The 15,964-nt window shown below is 30.7% G+C and overlaps 4 protein-coding genes and 1 long non-coding RNA gene across 19 annotated transcripts; 2 read left to right on the forward strand and 3 right to left on the reverse strand.

The window, feature by feature from the left end:
* Positions 1-147: 147 nt before the first annotated feature.
* LOC109503961 (uncharacterized) lies at positions 148-1,941 on the reverse strand. 3 transcript variants are annotated; one of them, XR_003114130.1, is made up of 4 exons: positions 1,895-1,941; positions 1,639-1,738; positions 1,118-1,150; positions 148-1,012 (listed from the first exon to the last, which is right to left on the reverse strand). It is a non-coding gene; the product is annotated as an uncharacterized LOC109503961 (long non-coding RNA). The 3 variants fall into 3 exon arrangements; XR_002162804.2 differs by lacking the exon at positions 1,895-1,941 and having other exon boundaries at positions 1,639-1,878; XR_003114131.1 differs by lacking the exons at positions 1,639-1,738; positions 1,895-1,941 and adding an exon at positions 1,320-1,352.
* A 1,431-nt stretch (positions 1,942-3,372) lies between these two features.
* LOC105186438 (uncharacterized) lies at positions 3,373-4,469 on the forward strand. The gene is made up of 2 exons (XM_025306499.1): positions 3,373-3,629; positions 3,734-4,469. Exons 1-2 carry the CDS (start codon positions 3,555-3,557, stop codon positions 3,965-3,967), a joined length of 309 nt encoding a protein of 102 aa, XP_025162284.1. The 5' UTR covers positions 3,373-3,554; the 3' UTR covers positions 3,968-4,469.
* Positions 4,470-4,564: 95 nt separating this feature from the next.
* LOC112590340 (putative nuclease HARBI1) lies at positions 4,565-6,837 on the reverse strand. Of its 8 annotated transcripts, none has more exons than XM_025306505.1 (5): positions 6,526-6,697; positions 6,008-6,204; positions 5,301-5,523; positions 5,085-5,226; positions 4,565-5,010 (listed from the first exon to the last, which is right to left on the reverse strand). In XM_025306505.1, exons 4-5 carry the CDS (start codon positions 5,200-5,202, stop codon positions 4,607-4,609), a joined length of 522 nt encoding a protein of 173 aa, XP_025162290.1. In that variant the 5' UTR covers positions 5,203-5,226; positions 5,301-5,523; positions 6,008-6,204; positions 6,526-6,697; the 3' UTR covers positions 4,565-4,606. The 8 variants fall into 8 exon arrangements, with proteins under 8 accessions (XP_025162290.1, XP_025162288.1, XP_025162287.1 ...); XM_025306503.1 differs by having other exon boundaries at positions 5,301-5,448; positions 6,267-6,660; XM_025306502.1 differs by having other exon boundaries at positions 6,267-6,660.
* A 975-nt stretch (positions 6,838-7,812) lies between these two features.
* LOC105186262 (uncharacterized) lies at positions 7,813-10,789 on the reverse strand. Of its 6 annotated transcripts, none has more exons than XR_003114128.1 (4): positions 10,379-10,789; positions 9,688-9,926; positions 9,113-9,276; positions 7,914-8,010 (listed from the first exon to the last, which is right to left on the reverse strand). XR_003114128.1 is itself a non-coding variant. In XM_011146338.3 (4 exons), the coding sequence occupies exons 1-3, from the start codon at positions 10,398-10,400 to the stop codon at positions 9,113-9,115; spliced, it is 390 nt and encodes a 129-aa protein (XP_011144640.2). In that variant the 5' UTR covers positions 10,401-10,789; the 3' UTR covers positions 7,914-8,010. The 6 variants fall into 6 exon arrangements, 4 of the variants coding, with proteins under 4 accessions (XP_011144643.2, XP_011144640.2, XP_011144642.2 ...); XM_011146338.3 differs by having other exon boundaries at positions 9,113-9,241; XR_003114129.1 differs by lacking the exon at positions 7,914-8,010 and adding an exon at positions 8,923-8,933.
* Positions 7,925-8,888, forward strand: LOC105186261 (uncharacterized). The gene is made up of 4 exons (XM_011146336.3): positions 7,925-8,096; positions 8,178-8,319; positions 8,491-8,705; positions 8,794-8,888. The coding sequence occupies exons 2-4, from the start codon at positions 8,217-8,219 to the stop codon at positions 8,848-8,850; spliced, it is 375 nt and encodes a 124-aa protein (XP_011144638.1). The 5' UTR covers positions 7,925-8,096; positions 8,178-8,216; the 3' UTR covers positions 8,851-8,888.
* Positions 10,790-15,964: the final 5,175 nt, after the last annotated feature.

Raw genomic sequence — 15,964 nt, forward strand, 5'->3', positions numbered from 1 at the left:
AGTATACATCATTTATAATCTTTATTAAAAAAACGAAATCTCTACCATACTTTTATTTTAATATTTGTGTTATATAAGCTGTTGGAAGCAAAAATCAATTTCCTTTCTAATTTGAGTTAATATTAAAATAGAGATACAAAACAGCTCTTTTGTATGTCAAATCAAATTAGAAAAAAGATTGACTTATCAATTTTTCTCAACAATTCATATATTACACATCACTTCACTTTTATATCAGTCTTTGAAATATTTTAACAGATATATAATCTTTTACATTAACAGATACTTAACTTTTTTCTCAATACAACTGTCTTATTAATTTTCGAAAAACAACTTCGCAATATTAATTCATATAGTTAAAAACGAAAATCGAATAGCAGTCTATTACCTTTAGAACAATATTTTCGAAACAAAAAATTAAAAAGTGAAATGAACAAGGAAGTATGTTAATATTGAAATAAATAAAGAAATTATAATTTTTCCAGAAACTTGCTCATAAATTCTTTATAGGTTGCTAAAGCTTCTTTTTGTTGTTCTATGTTCTCTTTATGCCTGCGCTCTCTTGCTTCTTCATTTTTCTCTAATTTTTCTTGAAAATATTTTCATGATTGCAAATTTCGGTTTTTTTTCTTCTTTATTAATGTTGGATTATCAGAATTTATTTCCTCGTCTTCTGTTGTTGATATATCTCTTTTACAAAGATTTGACGCAACAGCTATAGGCATCACACTATGCGATCTTCCATAAATTTTGTCCATTTCGTCGTAGTACTTACATTTCTTCAACGATGCCCCAGACTGGGCATTGTGGTCCTTTGTTTTCATATAAATTTTTTTTTAATTTTTCCATTTATTTTCCACCTGTTTAGCTGTATACATATAACCTTTTCCATTTAGGAATTCAGTAATCTTCTTCCACACGATATCATTTCTCACTTTATCATTTTTAAAAAGGTTTGCGTTTTCTGTCCATAATGAAAAGAGCAACATAATTGTTGAATGTTCCCATACAGCTGTAAATATGGAAAAGTGCATAAGATTAACAAAATAGTTAATATCTCAAAACTAATAAAAATAAAATATATGATATATATAAAATATTAATATATTGATCTTACCATGATCCTTGTCTTCACAAGAAAGAGAAATATCTGTAAACATATTAATATATTAACAAGAACGTTAATGAAAAATTTTATGATTAATATTTAGGATTAATATAAATGAATAATTACATTGTAAAAAAATATATCAAATAGTTATTGTAAAAAGTTTAATTCATTCTTTTATCTCTTAAAAAATTAATAACAAAAAATATACCTTCTTTCGTTTTCTCTTGTATATTCGTAACTTTTATATTTTCCTGAGTATCTGTAACTTTTGGAGATATATTAAAAAATTTATATATTTCTGATAATTTTGGTACAGTAAAGATAGTATTATCTGTACAAGTACAAACATGCAACATATTAGATTATGAATAAATATAATGATACAATAGGTGGACTGGTAACTAACAAATACCATTGTAAATAAGGAATGTGTGTATATGTGTCCTATTGTCACTAAAAAATGTTTTATAATTATACATAATCTAACCTAATCTAACCTCAATATAAGATTAATACTTCTTACTTACCTCTCTTGTCCTATCCATTACATGTACCTATCCATTATTAACAATGAATCATTTTTCTCTACTGGTATTCCATCTTTATCAGTCATTACAATATGTATTCCTTGTATCAAATTAGTCATATTAATTTTTTTTCTGTATAATATATCCAAGAAAACTCAGAAAAAAACTCAGAAGAAAACTCAAAGAAGTCACTAAACACGAACAAACCAAATTCTAAGATCGTTACTTAATTTAAATTTGCGCGGTTTGAACTTACTCTTGTAACCCTCCTCGAAATTAAGGCTCGTCTACATTAGCTGTAAGAGTAAGGCTGTGAGGTTGCAAGACACGAAATGAAATATTTTCATTCGCTGACAGCTTACGTTACAGCCTTACAGCCTTAAGCCCGTATCAGACTACAGATTGGGATTGAGTATTGGATTGAAATTTAACCAATCAGGAGTAAGTTTACTATACTTGAGATTATTTTCTCTTTTTCAATTGGTCGAATTTCAATCTAATCTCAATCCCAATCCATAGTCTGATACGGGCTGTACTCTTACAGCTATTGTAGACGAGCCTTTAGAGTTATAAAAGCTCGTCTACATTAGCTGTAAGAGTAAAGCTAAGACTCCATGCATGCGGTGAGCTCCGGCAAACGGCTGCGGTGACCAATCAGGAGACAGACGCATGCCGGAGCTTGCCGCAACCGGACTTGCGCCTCCCTCCTGATTGGTCACCGCAACATTTGCCGCAGCTCACCGCATGCATGGAGTCTTAGCTTTAGCTTTAGGCTGTAAGATTGCAAGACACGAAATGAAATATTTTCATTCGCTGACAGCTTACGTTACAGCCTTACAGCCTTACTCTTACAGCTATTGTAGACGAGCCTCTAGAGTTAACTCCGGGTATTGTCTACTTGGAATTTTTGAACGATTAGGCTCCGCCCATTTAGTAAATTACACTACATTTTGGAACGACGTTGAGTTAACTCCACTACTCCGAGTAGAGTTTTGGAACGCAGCCCAGCTATCATGCAATATGAGGTGTGCGATAAATTTCGTATGCGATAAAAGCTGTGTTCCGAAAGTCACTGAACATCGATAGTTTATGTCGCGTATTTTCTTGAATACTGGCAGCAAATTTCGGAACTCAACCTAAATCTAAACAACGCAGTTCAACTCTTTACAAAAATTTCTGTGATATATTTTATTTGAAGTGCAAATTTGGTTATAGTTAAAAAAATATTAATAGTCAACATTGATTTAAAATAGCATTGGCGTCAAATGAAGTAAAGAAACGATGTACATATGTTAATGAAGAACAGAAAAGTTTGCTAGTTGGTAAGTATTATTTTCAATATGTAAGTCTAATGAAATTTGCTTTAAACTGTCAGTCAACTCAGCTTAGTTATATTAAACTGAGCTTATTTATATTAAAAATTTGCAACTTGTATTTAAAGACATTTAATGGGTCAACAAATAATGAGTAATAGCTGTTTGACAGACTGATAGTAACTGTTATTTATTAATCTTTCAATAGTCTTTTTAGTGCTGTATAATATATATTTTAATTGCAGAATTTATGCGTAAACATCCGGAACTACATAGTGGAAAGTTTTCTGCAACGTTTACTTTTAAACATGCTCAAAAATTATGGGAAAAAGTAACAGCAGAATTACATGAGATACCTGGTGCACAAAAAGAGTGGAAACAATGGCGAAAGATATGTATTATATTGACAAATACCTAGATTTCTTTGTACAGAAAAAAGATTATATACTTTAAATAATCTGATTGTCTACTTTGTGTCCATGTCATAGACTTGGCAAGACATGCGAAGTTCCATTAAAGCCAAAAATATTTTGATCAAGAATCATGCAAAAGCAACTGGTGGAGGGCCTGCGTCAAGTCAGGTTTTAACAGAAATGGATCAAAATGTCAATCCTGCCAATTATGGGTACAACAGTCATGGGAGGACATAAGACAGTACAAGAATCCAATGTGCAAATTGTAAGCATCTTTGTTGTATTGTATTATAATATCAGAAATATATTAAGAAATTATAATATTAAATATTAGCAGAAAGTATGCGTGTACATTGATATTTTTTGCAGGAATGGATAGATGATTCAATTGTATGTGAAATCAATGATGATGAAAATAGGGACAATTTTCCCATAAAATACAAAAGTCAAGAGATAACGCAGCAATCTGTGTCACAACAATCATTATCTTCTCAAGATTATTACAGTATATTGGAAGAAAACTCACCAGAAGAAAACTTAAACAATGATAATGGCAATAACAATAGGAAATCTTTAAAAAAAATGGAAACAACTGCACTATAAACACCAATTAGTGTAGTCAACAACATATCAGATATTTCTGTAACACCAGCTTCAAAATCGAGTGGCATACAAAGAGGTGTTAAAAGAATTTCTGCTGCACAAAGATATGATAAATCAATTGAACAAACTGAAAAGTTAGCGAAAATTTCGCAGGAAGATAGCGAGATACGAAAATCGTATTACAAAATCGTATTACACAAAAATTAAAACTTTATAAGAAGAAAATAGCTCTGAAAGAAAAAGATATCGAAGAAAATATATGCACATTGCTGGAGCAATTAGTAAAAAAAACAATGAAAGAGTTACAGATATAAGATATAGGCTGTGAAAATGATATTAGTCTATTCACAAAGAAATAAATATTCCTATAAGCTGTTGATGTGTACAAATTGTTACATAAGTTAAAAAACTAAGATAAGAAATTTATTTTATGTTCATTTTGTGTATTTGCTATTATAAAGGAAAAACTTAAAGATAAGACATTTATTTTATGTTCATTTTATATGTTTGTTATAAAGAATATTGCCAAAAGAAATAAAGCAAATGTTTACAAAAATATTTATTGCCAAAACGTTACAATAATAAAATACAAATATGTGTATATATAATACATGTGTAAAAAGTATGTGTAAAATATTGTCAGGGGAAATACTGTCTTATTAGATTATTGCGAATTCTTCGTCCAGCTATCAGTTCGTTATTTCTATTTAACATATCTATCCCGGGTTCGTTTACACCATCTATAACATTCATACCAAAATCCAATATTTCATGATCTGCTTCGGGTAAAGGCACGTTGTCGTGAATGCACATATTATGTAACACGGTACAAGCATTGATAATTTTCGAGCATACATCTGGTCGATAATGTAAAATTCTATGTTTCAACAAGCAACGAAATCTTATCTTCAAGACACCATTGCAATGTTCAATAAGTGATCTAGTGCTCTTTTGCCAATCATGGTATCTTCTTGTTCCAATATTAGGATTATTGTCCATTATTGGAGTTATCATCCAAGGTCTAAGAGCATAACCAGAATCACCTGTAAAGCAATATAATGTTATATATTGTAACTAAAAACAATATTGAATAATCACTTTGACGATTATATATTACCTAATAAAAAAAAGCTGTGTCCACGATTGTAAATATCTTGCATAATAGGAAGAACATTACTATTATTCCAGATATACGAATCGTGAGTACTTCCAGGATATCTGGCATTAACATTCATTATCCTAAGATCAGAATCACATATCTGCAAAGAAAGCTATATTTGTATTATTTGTATAATAATATATCTAATTGAATTGTGTTAATGCACAATCTTACCAATTGTACATTAATAGAATGATATCCTTTTCTATTTATGTATATATGTTCAGGATAATTCTAATCTTCTTTAGGAGGTGAAACAATTGCAACATGAGTGCAGTCTATACAACCAATCGCTCCAAGAAAACGATGATTAATCCAAAATCTATATATATGTACACTGTCCGTCATTAATTTGTTTCGTTCCCCTAGCAAGTTTCTATAGAATGTGTTACACATCCTATATATATTCATTAAAGGAACAGAATAAATTAATGACGGGTACTGTGCATATAACATAATCTATATATAGTATAATAATCTATCATATAATATAAATAATATACATAAATAAATACGTATGATTATATTATATATATATATATAAATATATACAATGGGTGCTTTCCATTTAGCGACACAAATCAACACAAGTATCATTCTATCTTTTTTCTCATAAAATATAGAACAAAGATAAAATGATGCTTGAGTTAACTTGTGTCACTAAATGGAAAGTACCCAATGTCATAAGCCCGCATTCTGAGCTCTCTTTTTTATCGCTAAAAATGCCTCTAAAAGTGGCTTATAGCCAATCACAAGGGTTATATGCATTTTTAGAGGCGCTTTTATCAATAAAAGAGAGCTCAGAATACAGGTCATAAAGATCAGACAGACCATAATTATATACACATTATCCTATTTAATTTTTCTGAATATATACTAACTTGTTACGTAGTTGTTGCAGCTTCTGAAAGGTGTTAGGAAAACACACCCAATCGTTGAATATTTCTGGTAAATTAAGAATGTTAGTCACATTTCGAACACATCTGCTAACCGAAGGTTGACTAATAGCCATGTGAATATTTTTTCTTATGCAATTCTGATAGCTGCCTGATCCATAAAAGTGTAATGCAACTAAAACCTACAATAATTTTATTAAATAATTATATCAAATAATTTATATTCTGCATGTGTTGTACGAACTTGTACAGTCGCGTCCAAAGCTGAACATTGTGATAGTTCTACAAAATTGTCTTCCACAATATTAATAAGTCTGTTTGCTGTTTCTTTTTTCAATCGAAAAAGATTTATGAACTGTCGTTCTGATAATTCAAATGGATCACCCCTTATATGAAAACGCGGTTTTTCATTATAATCGAAAATATTTTCCAATTGTTCAGCGATATGGTTGCACAGCATTTTGATATGCCATATTCATTGCAAAACAATTAATTTAATTCACCTCACTCATATTGTATAACCTCATTTTTGTCGAAAACAGCGCTTTTATTACTAGATTTATCGTATGCGACTTGCATATCGCATGGGTTATACCACTCGATATGAATCTTCGATATTTTCTCGCATGCGATGCATCTCATTCATTCAAGAATATCATTTCTGCTATCGTATGCGATATCGCATGCGATATCTAGGGTCCTCGTTTCAGGAATAGACCCCCAGAATCAGCCGGAAGTCAGTAGTTCCCTAGGACCTACTTTTGTGAAAAAGGTAGTATCTACTACCAGAGAGAAACCTTAGAGCGGGCACGGCTGCATTTACAGCGTTATGGAAAAGTTGGCTGATTCGAAGCGCCAACTGGGCCCATTTTTCATGGACATGAACTACTAAGCCAATGTCCACAATTTGTTGGTACTATTCCGTGCTATGTCCATAATTATTTGGTTCTGTTCTGTGCTATGTTCACGAGCGAGCTAGATTAGTTAGATAAAAACGGGGAATCGGTCTTTGTCTCACCACCAGCGTATAGACAATCGCGACGATAAACTGAAGCGAGCCAGGCGCGATTCTTTAACTCGTTATATTTGTAACAACATGAAACCGTATGATAACATACCGACTTTTGTCGTATGTAACGTGAGACCTATATCGAGTATGCGATTCACTAAGTCATAATAACGATACTTCGACGTTACAAAATGCGGTAACGAAATGTCGTTATTTAACGTTGTTACTGTGCATTTCAGCCAATAGGAATGTCTCATATAGATGTCTCATTTACGAACTTATTTCGTGCTATAACCTTACAAAGCGAAAAGTGTGTGTATGTATATTGAAATTTGTTTTTATCATGTATATTTTTTATGCATGTTGTTTCGTGTATATCGGAATTTGTCACAAAACTAAATTGCGATATAGTGTTCAACTCGCAATGGCATCTGTATCAGAGTAAGTATGCATGATTGTAATAAAAGAGTTCAATAAAATTTATCTCGTTTTTATAAGAGAATATGTTGGTTTATTTCTAGTTGTAAATGGTACGTATCTACCAATATTCCAAATATGTTTTTTTGTTGTTTGACAGAAAGGTAGAGAAAGCAGGAGTGAAAAAAGCAGGCAAAAGCAACATCAGCACAAGTTGATTACATGATCGATTATTTCATCCAGCATCCGCATGTTGCAACAGGAAAATTTAAAACTCTGCATGGAAATGCAGAGTTGAGAGGTTCGTGGGAACAATTAGTGGAACAATTAAACAAATTGGCAAAAGACGGAAAAAACAAGGATATAAAATTTTGGAAAGGGGTGAGTAAAATATTTTATTTAAAAAATTGTGTGTAAATCTATCTAATATTTACAGAATAATTGTTTAAAAATTTCTATTAGACGTGGAGAGACAATAAAACCACTGTTTCTCAGAAAGTAGCAAAAATGCGAGCCAATAAAGCTGCAACAGGTAATATTGGTGGGCCTACTCCGAAATTAACTGAAAGAGAACAGAAAATTTTAGGAATTATGGGATTTGATTACATTGAAGGAGTACAATGTCCAGATGCTTTCCCAGAAGAACAGGCAAGAAAATTCAATTCATACATTACATTATATGCATAATACATCATTATGATATCATTATGACTTCTATATTCTACTTAGGTACAACAACAAAAATAACATCTATTTCAGCCAGAAGCAATGGAATTGCTAAGTCAAGGGCAGGAAGAAATCTTAGAGGCTGTTTCCGTCCCATTTACAATACGATATACCACAAATGAAAATAATATGATCAGTTTTACAGGTTAATATATTTTACTTACATACTGCTTATTTATCATCATAAATTATGATATGAAAATGTATTAATCCTGAATTATGATATAAAGATGTATAATATTGCTGTGGAAACGAAACTAATTACAGCATAACCTACATATGTTTTGTTCATATTATAATATGATATCAAATTTAGAGAGAGAAGAAAGGGAGATAACTATGCTTGAAACATCTTCGCAAATAGTGCATTTAGATCAAAGAGCATTAAGAGAATCAAGAGAATCACCGATGTTCAACCATGAGCAATTACAGACAGAAGATATACAGGAAGAAACGCAGGTAACAGAGTTACATGCATCAAGTTCACAGACTGCAAACAGAGTAGAGAAATCTACTACAGCAAGAAGCGGGGTAAGCATTGTTGCAGATATCCATTTTCTTATAACAATGTACAAGAACAAAGACATTCCGTGTATACAAACTTACTTTCATTTTTAAGGCCATAAAAGCAAGATTATGCAGTTGCAAAATACAAGAGATGAGTTTATCTTATTAGCCGAACGCCAAATTGCGTGTATAGAGGTAAGATCTATATTGTACTTCTCTCGAAATATAAAGTTTTATAGGTGTTTCTGTAAGCTAAATATTTTCGTTATTTTTGTATGCTAAATATTTTCAAGGAATTATTTTCTTTCTCTGTGTATAGATATTTGCTAAAGCAATGGATAAAATGGCTGAAAATGATAGACAACGGAATGTAATATTACTTTTTTGACTGAATTTTGACTGAAAATGAAAAGGCTCGAGAACAAACTTACTTAGATTTGACTGTGATTATTAAAGACTTCCGTCATTGGAAATTTAATCCATCTACGTAGTAAGCGTAAATTTATTGCATCAGTCACAGCGTGAATGCAACGGTTTGTTGTTGGTTGGCTAACATTAAACTGAAATAGATTACCAACACTTCTTTGGAAGCTACCTTGAGTATAAAATTGTATGGCAATTAACACTTGTAATAAGTGTTTCATTTTAATAAACTTTTAATGTTTTGAGAAGATATTAAATTTCAATAAATGTACATCTTCAATATTTTGCTTTTTAATATGTTTTTCAATAGACATTTTTGAATTTTATTTTACGTATGCATATGAAATATATATATGGGGCGTTCTCTGTCAAAGCGGCCACTCCTGTGCCTATTTCAATTTTTGAGATAAAATGCTCTAAAAGCGCTTAAAATTTTCGTTATCTATTTTTCGATGCCGTATGGTATGTTTGAAAATTTTAAGCGCTTTGAGAGCATTTTATCTCAAAAATTGAAATGGGCAAGGCGGTGGCCTTTTTGACAAAGAACGTCTCATATATATATATATATATATATTTATGTTACCTTTATTTCTGGTTGTAAACCAGTAGTCCGTTCGCTCCATAAGTCAGCCCGTATCACATCAATTACATACATTGCAACTTCTGGAGTAAGACGAAAACAGTTTATAAACTCTTCTCGTGGAAGAGCAAAAGGATCTTGCGCGTCTCTTAACTGTCTTCTCTCTAAACGCCGTTCTAATCGACGTATCCTTTCTAGGAGCAATGGTAATTCCCATATTAAATATTCAATGGCCATTTCTGCTGAAAGTTATATACATATACTTTATTTAAGGTTATACATGTATTAGAATATCAACTATTCCACAGAAAATAATATAATAATCCCATTCTGAAATATATGCTCTTCTTATATATTTAGTTGATAGAAATTTGATTAGTTTAATTGATATAAATAATAGTAAATATTTAACATATGTACAAAATAACTCTTAAATCACATGCTAAGTGATATTAACACATATTGTAATAAAACGTAGGCATTGAAGTACATGTTTCTACTTATTGAATAATTTAGAGAAAAATCACAAGTAGTAGTTAAAACATTGACAAATTTCAAGAACAAGAATTTGATTGTAATATTGGCGGATGTGTCCACTTTTTTGACAGGACATACATATATACTAGGTTATATAATATTTAGACATGGAAACATTTTAATTCTGTGAAACAAAATATTAAAAATTATTACTTACATATATTATTCACCGATTGCATCCAATAGAAAAAATATCGTTTATGCTACTTGATGTTTCACGTACACAAGTGTTTTGATGCACATTTACAAGGGCTGTATTTCGATATTTACGGCTGTACTACTGCACTAGGCATAAGTAGAGTGAGATAAATATCGGTTTCCGCGTTTCTTTGCGGTTTCGCAGACTCTCGTTATGCCATATCGAGGGGTAGTGGACCTCACGTTATGATAGTGACACATAACAACAAGTTATCGATGCTTTTTGGTATTAATAACGATGAAATTTGTTGACAGTTTCTTATAGAATCGCATTTATCGTTACAGCGACATCTCGTTATAAAACAAACCAAAAACAGTCGTTATTAACACATAACGACTGCATAACGAGTTAAAGAATCGCGCCACAGCAGCGATGTTATCGTAAGGCAGACGTCGCCGTCCCCCCTTTCGCCCCCTTGTTTTCCTTTCCATATTGTTTTATATTCATAATTCGGGAAAAAAATAATTTCGGACGATTTCTAGCAATGACGCGACAGAGATAACGCGCGGCCACATTAATTTGTCATGACTTTTATATTACTTATAATTGCATAAACGCCCATATATGCAAATTATAGATAATTATTGCGCGTATGTTTTAATATTGTACAATATGGCATATAATAACAACAACTTCATTTCTTGCAATATTTTTTTAAGATCTTCGTTGAGGTCGTGAATTAATTATTTTCTTCATCAATCAGTTTCCTGCAAAAAATTAGATTTTTTAAATAAAATATAAGATGTTTCTCTTCTCTTATCTCCGAAGAGTTAATTAAAAAATATGTACTCCACAGAGTCAACTAACAAATGTGTAGTCAGAAGAGTCAATTTAAAAGTGTACTCCGAAAAGTCAATTTAATAGCGTATTCCGAAGAGTCAATTTTAAAGCGTACTCTGAAAAATCAAATTAATATTGTAATCCGAAAAGTCAATTTATAATAGAATATTTACTTCGATGATTCAGCTAAAGAAAAAAACATTTATTTATTATTATATTCAGAAAATAATATTTAATTTATTATTTATACTTATCTTACTTATGCTTACCCTACATATGCTTCTTTGAATGAAAAATTTAATTTGCTGACTGATTCAGATTCAGATTTGTTAAAATATCTCTTATGCGCAACTCTTGAACAGGTAGGTAGTAAAATAATTTTTTTTCTTTACGAATTTTATAAACTTTTCACGAACATAAAAATTGAAAGATTCTCAGAGGACAAATAACTTTTCTTGAACATTTAAACCAAAAGAAAATCTTTTCCCATTAATAAAGAATGAATAATCAATATCTCACACGAGAGGAATCTTCATCCTTGAAATAAGCGCGTGATTTTGCTTTTAGAAAAGTATAATATTGATGTAATAGTAACAAATGCTATCCAAAAACGGTGTAAATCTTAAACGTTTTTGAGAAATGCAGTTTGAAGTTTAGTCTTTTCTGTTAATGTCGTTATAGCAGAAGAATTACCAATTTGCTTCAGTAGCGCAATGGATCAGGCTTTGTGATATGAGCGTAGAGGTTGTTCAAGTGTGTTATTTTTAGTATCACAGGGAGAACTATGTAGAATGTATAATAATACGCAGACAAATTCTTTACATAATCATACTTATTTCTTTTAACATGAATAAAAATGATCAATGCTAACGTGATAAGTGTATATCGCAATTGTACGTGTACGCAATTGTACACATACACACACATATACACACGTATACCAATGATGTCAAAACCGAACAATTCGTGAAAATTTTTTATTGATCGCAATTGTACGCAAAGACGAAAGAGAAGTACATACACGCGTCTCCGCGGGTATCTCGTCATATTAATTGTCTGTGAGCTGATAAACAATTGATCTCCGGTATTTACAAGTTACGCTTGTCCGCAGTTTGTTCGGTTTTGACATCATTGGTATCAGTGATGCGAATTTGGTGATGGGCTTGCACGAGGATTCTCCTCCCCCCCATACACGCACATAGTCAGCTCGGTCAATCCGTGTGAGCCACGCGATCGTCAATCGTCGACGCGCCGTGCGAGCGAGAAAGAGAGAGAGAGAGAGAATATCATTCCCTCCTTGTCGCTCTCGAGCCCTCGTTCTCGCTCAGCGAGCGAGCCTAATTCTTTTTTACCCATAATCTGAATCGCGGGCGCAACTGTCTCTCTCTCTCTTTTCCTCTCTATGACAATATTGAAAGGTTTTGTCTACTCGGCGCGCCGAAATTATTACAAATAATATTTTATTATTAATAATATTATTATTTGTAATATATATTATTTGTAATATTATTATTTGTAATTTTACTTGTAATTGTATAATAATGTTATAAATAATACAAATTTTTACTAATTTTATTTGTAAAAATTTATATCATTTGTAATATTATTTGTAATAGTATTGATAATATTCGGCGCCAAAAAAATGAAATATATTTTATTAATTATTTTGCGGAGTCGGGCAGGTCCACAGGTTTGATTATTGAATTGTTTAATAATATTTTAAGAATAATTTTAAGTTATACAAGGATGTAGTATGAAATATAAAAGAATATTGTAACAGAATCAAAAAGTACGAAATGAAACCTCTTTGCTTTTATTACAATATCCTGTAAGTTAATAAATATTTTTCATACAGTATTAAATAATCTCCAAAAACAATTACATCCGTGAAATTTTCTATCTGCGCGAAAAAAAAATTCATAAAATATATTTGTTTCGTCGCTCTAAATGAGAAAACTCTCAGAACAATATTATAGTTGTTCAGTGCACTACTCAATAAAAATATAATAATACTATGTTTGTATGTGTGAAGAATATTTGCTAACTTACAGGATATTGTAATGAAAGCAAGGAGGTTTTATCTCGTACTTCTAAGGCCAAGACTTATTAACGGCTAAAGACATATTCGAATTGATCTTGCCATAATTGGTCGGATCAGTGATCGTCTTGCCTTAACTGCCAAGCCTCATAACTCGGAAAGTACTCGATGAAATGTAACTTTGTTAGAGTGTTTTGGAATGCTCTCGAGATAAGCTACAAGAATGTGTAATAAAAAATCGTAGTTTCTATTTAAAAAAACATTAATGACTTTGGTCTGATTTTGACAAGGTCACTTCACTCAAGGTCAAGTCCACATTTCCGTTATGTGTCGTCCTTCAAGCCATGCAACTTTCGTTCGAAAAATTTTTTAATAAAATCATCGATAATGGACCATATCACTTTAGTTAGAAAAGTCTGGAAATGGTCAAATACCTCGAAAACGAAACATTTTTAAGAAAAACGTTTGCAACTAAAGTTGTAGGGTTTTAAAAGTTCTATTGAATGATCATGTTCGGTTGACCTTGAGTGGAGGAGTCAAGGCGAGGTCAATGCCAACATGATTTTTTTAAATGGAATATCCCATTTTTATCACACAGTGTTAAAGATGACAGCGAGACATTCCCGAAATACTATTTGATGACCTATTTTTCCCAACAACTAAAGTATCAGTAGCAGGACAGTTGTATAAAGTAGTGAATGTCATATTTCATCATGGATCGTGCATTGCAAGCGGTCATAACACAAATATATGTAGAGAAGGTAAATCTGATTGGATTGAAGCTGATGATAAGCAAATAAAAAACACTGGCCCAGCTACAAAAGTTTGTATTCTTTTCATGGAAAAAATTTAACACGTTTAACGTTTATTAATAGTATCCAATATTTCAAAAAAATGTCTTTTTAGAAGTTATTATTATTCAAGAAAAACCTAACGACAGAAAATGTACGTAACATAAGTTTTTACAATTGTAAAATTTATTATAAAACTTACCTTTTTAAACAAAAAGGTAAAAAAAGGCGCCAAGTACAAGCGCAACATGTATTGTGTTATTTTTAGAAATTTCAAATTCAAATTTTTTTTTAAAGTTATATATATGTACATAACAGGTTTTTACAAGTAAAACTTAAAGATAATACATACGATTTTACAAGTAAAACTTAAAGATAATACATACGATTTTACAAGTAAAACTTATATAAAACTTACCTTTTTAAACATAAAGGTAAAAAAAGACGCCAAGTACAAGCGCAACACATATTGTGTTATTTTTAGAAGTATCAAACTCAAATTATTTTTTTTAATGTATATATGTGTACATAAGTTTTTACAAGTAAAACTTATAACTATAATAAAACTCTGCAACACTATTCTACTGTACAAAAGAAGTGATATATTAGAATAGTAGCGCCAACTGAGAAACCTAACATATATATATGATTATTATATACTTAACTTAATATTTTTAGAAATCTCAAATTCAAATTATCTTCTTTTTTAAGATATATATTATGCAATATATATACATAAATTTTTAAAAGTAAAAATTATATCGTGTTATAAAAATTTTACACATTTGTTTTAGTAGTGTCCAATATTCAAAAAAATATATTTTTAAAGGTTATGTTATTCAAAATATTCAAGAAAACCTAGCTTACAAGTAAAATTTATCATTCTTTATTAGAACACTGAGTTATATGGTTATTTTACTTGTTATTGTAACAAATTAATTATAACAATGCGATAAAAAATATTTAATACAAAAAATCTTGGCGCGGCTGCACCAAAAACTATCGAACTAAACTATAATATATCGAACTAAAACTTGATTAATACATACATGACAGCATTTTTATTATAATAAAATGTTCTTGTAAATTCTCTTTATACATATACGGTATAATGTTCTATTTAAGTTTATATAGTATTATAATAAATAAATTATAAACCTTCATTATAGAATATATTATAATAAAAATGCTGTCATGTATTAAACAAGTTTTAGTTCGATATAGCTTTTGGTACAGCCGCGCCAAGATTTTATGTATTAAATACTTTTTATGCATTGTTATAATAATTAATTTGTTACAATAACAAGTAAAATAACCATATAACTCAGTGTTCTAATAAATAATAAATAAATTTTAATAGATAAATTTTACTTGTAAAAATTTGTTATTTTATTAAGAACTTTTTCGAACGAAAGTTGCATGGCTCGAAGGACGACACATAACGGAAATGTGGACTTGACCTTGAGTGAAGTGACCTTGTCAAAATCAGGCCAAAGTCATTAATGTTTTTTTAAATAGAAACTACGATTTTTTATTACATATTCTTGTAGCTTATCTCGAGAGCATTCCAAAACACTCTAACAAAGTTACATTTCATCGAGTACTTTCCGAGTTATGAGGCTTGGCAGTTAAGGCAAGACGATCACTGATCCGACCAATTACGGCAAGATCAATTCGAATATATCTTTAGCCGTTAATAAGTCTTGGCCTTAGAAGTATGAGATAAAACCTCCTTGCTTTATTACAATATCCTGTAAATTAGCAAATATTCTTCACATATACAAACATAGTATTATTATATTTTTATTGAGTAGTGCACTGAACAACTATAACATTGTTCTGAGAGTTTTCTCATTTAGAGCGACGAAACAAATATATTTTATGAATTTTTTTTTCGCGCAGATAGAAAATTTCACGGATGTAATTATTTTTGGA

Source organism: Harpegnathos saltator, unplaced genomic scaffold (genome assembly GCF_003227715.2).
Source record: "Harpegnathos saltator strain DR-91 unplaced genomic scaffold, Hsal_v8.6 scaffold783, whole genome shotgun sequence".
NCBI lineage: Eukaryota > Metazoa > Arthropoda > Insecta > Hymenoptera > Formicidae > Harpegnathos > Harpegnathos saltator.

Bases quoted from the DNA above. Each gene is read 5' to 3' on its own strand.
- LOC105186438 (XM_025306499.1), top strand. From the start codon at position 3,555: ATGTCAATCCTGCCAATTATGGGTACAACAGTCATGGGAGGACATAAG. The intron at 3,630-3,733 runs GTAAGCATCTTT...TATTTTTTGCAG, and splicing joins AAGAATCCAATGTGCAAATT to GAATGGATAGATGATTCAAT.
- LOC112590340 (XM_025306500.1), bottom strand. From the start codon at position 6,482: ATGCTGTGCAACCATATCGCTGAACAATTGGAAAATATTTTCGATTAT. The intron at 6,205-6,266 runs GTTCGTACAACA...AAATTATTGTAG, and splicing joins CTTTGGACGCGACTGTACAA to GTTTTAGTTGCATTACACTT. The intron at 5,524-6,007 runs GTTAGTATATAT...GAATATATATAG, and splicing joins CTGCAACAACTACGTAACAA to GATGTGTAACACATTCTATA.
- LOC105186261 (XM_011146336.3), top strand. From the start codon at position 8,217: ATGGAATTGCTAAGTCAAGGGCAGGAAGAAATCTTAGAGGCTGTTTCC. The intron at 8,320-8,490 runs GTTAATATATTT...TATCAAATTTAG, and splicing joins TAATATGATCAGTTTTACAG to AGAGAGAAGAAAGGGAGATA. The intron at 8,706-8,793 runs GTAAGCATTGTT...TTCATTTTTAAG, and splicing joins CTACTACAGCAAGAAGCGGG to GCCATAAAAGCAAGATTATG.
- LOC105186262 (XM_011146338.3), bottom strand. From the start codon at position 10,400: ATGCAATCGGTGAATAATATAT. The intron at 9,927-10,378 runs GTAAGTAATAAT...TATAACTTTCAG, and splicing joins GCAATCGGTGAATAATATAT to CAGAAATGGCCATTGAATAT. The intron at 9,242-9,687 runs GTAACATAAATA...AATCTATTTCAG, and splicing joins GTTTACAACCAGAAATAAAG to TTTAATGTTAGCCAACCAAC.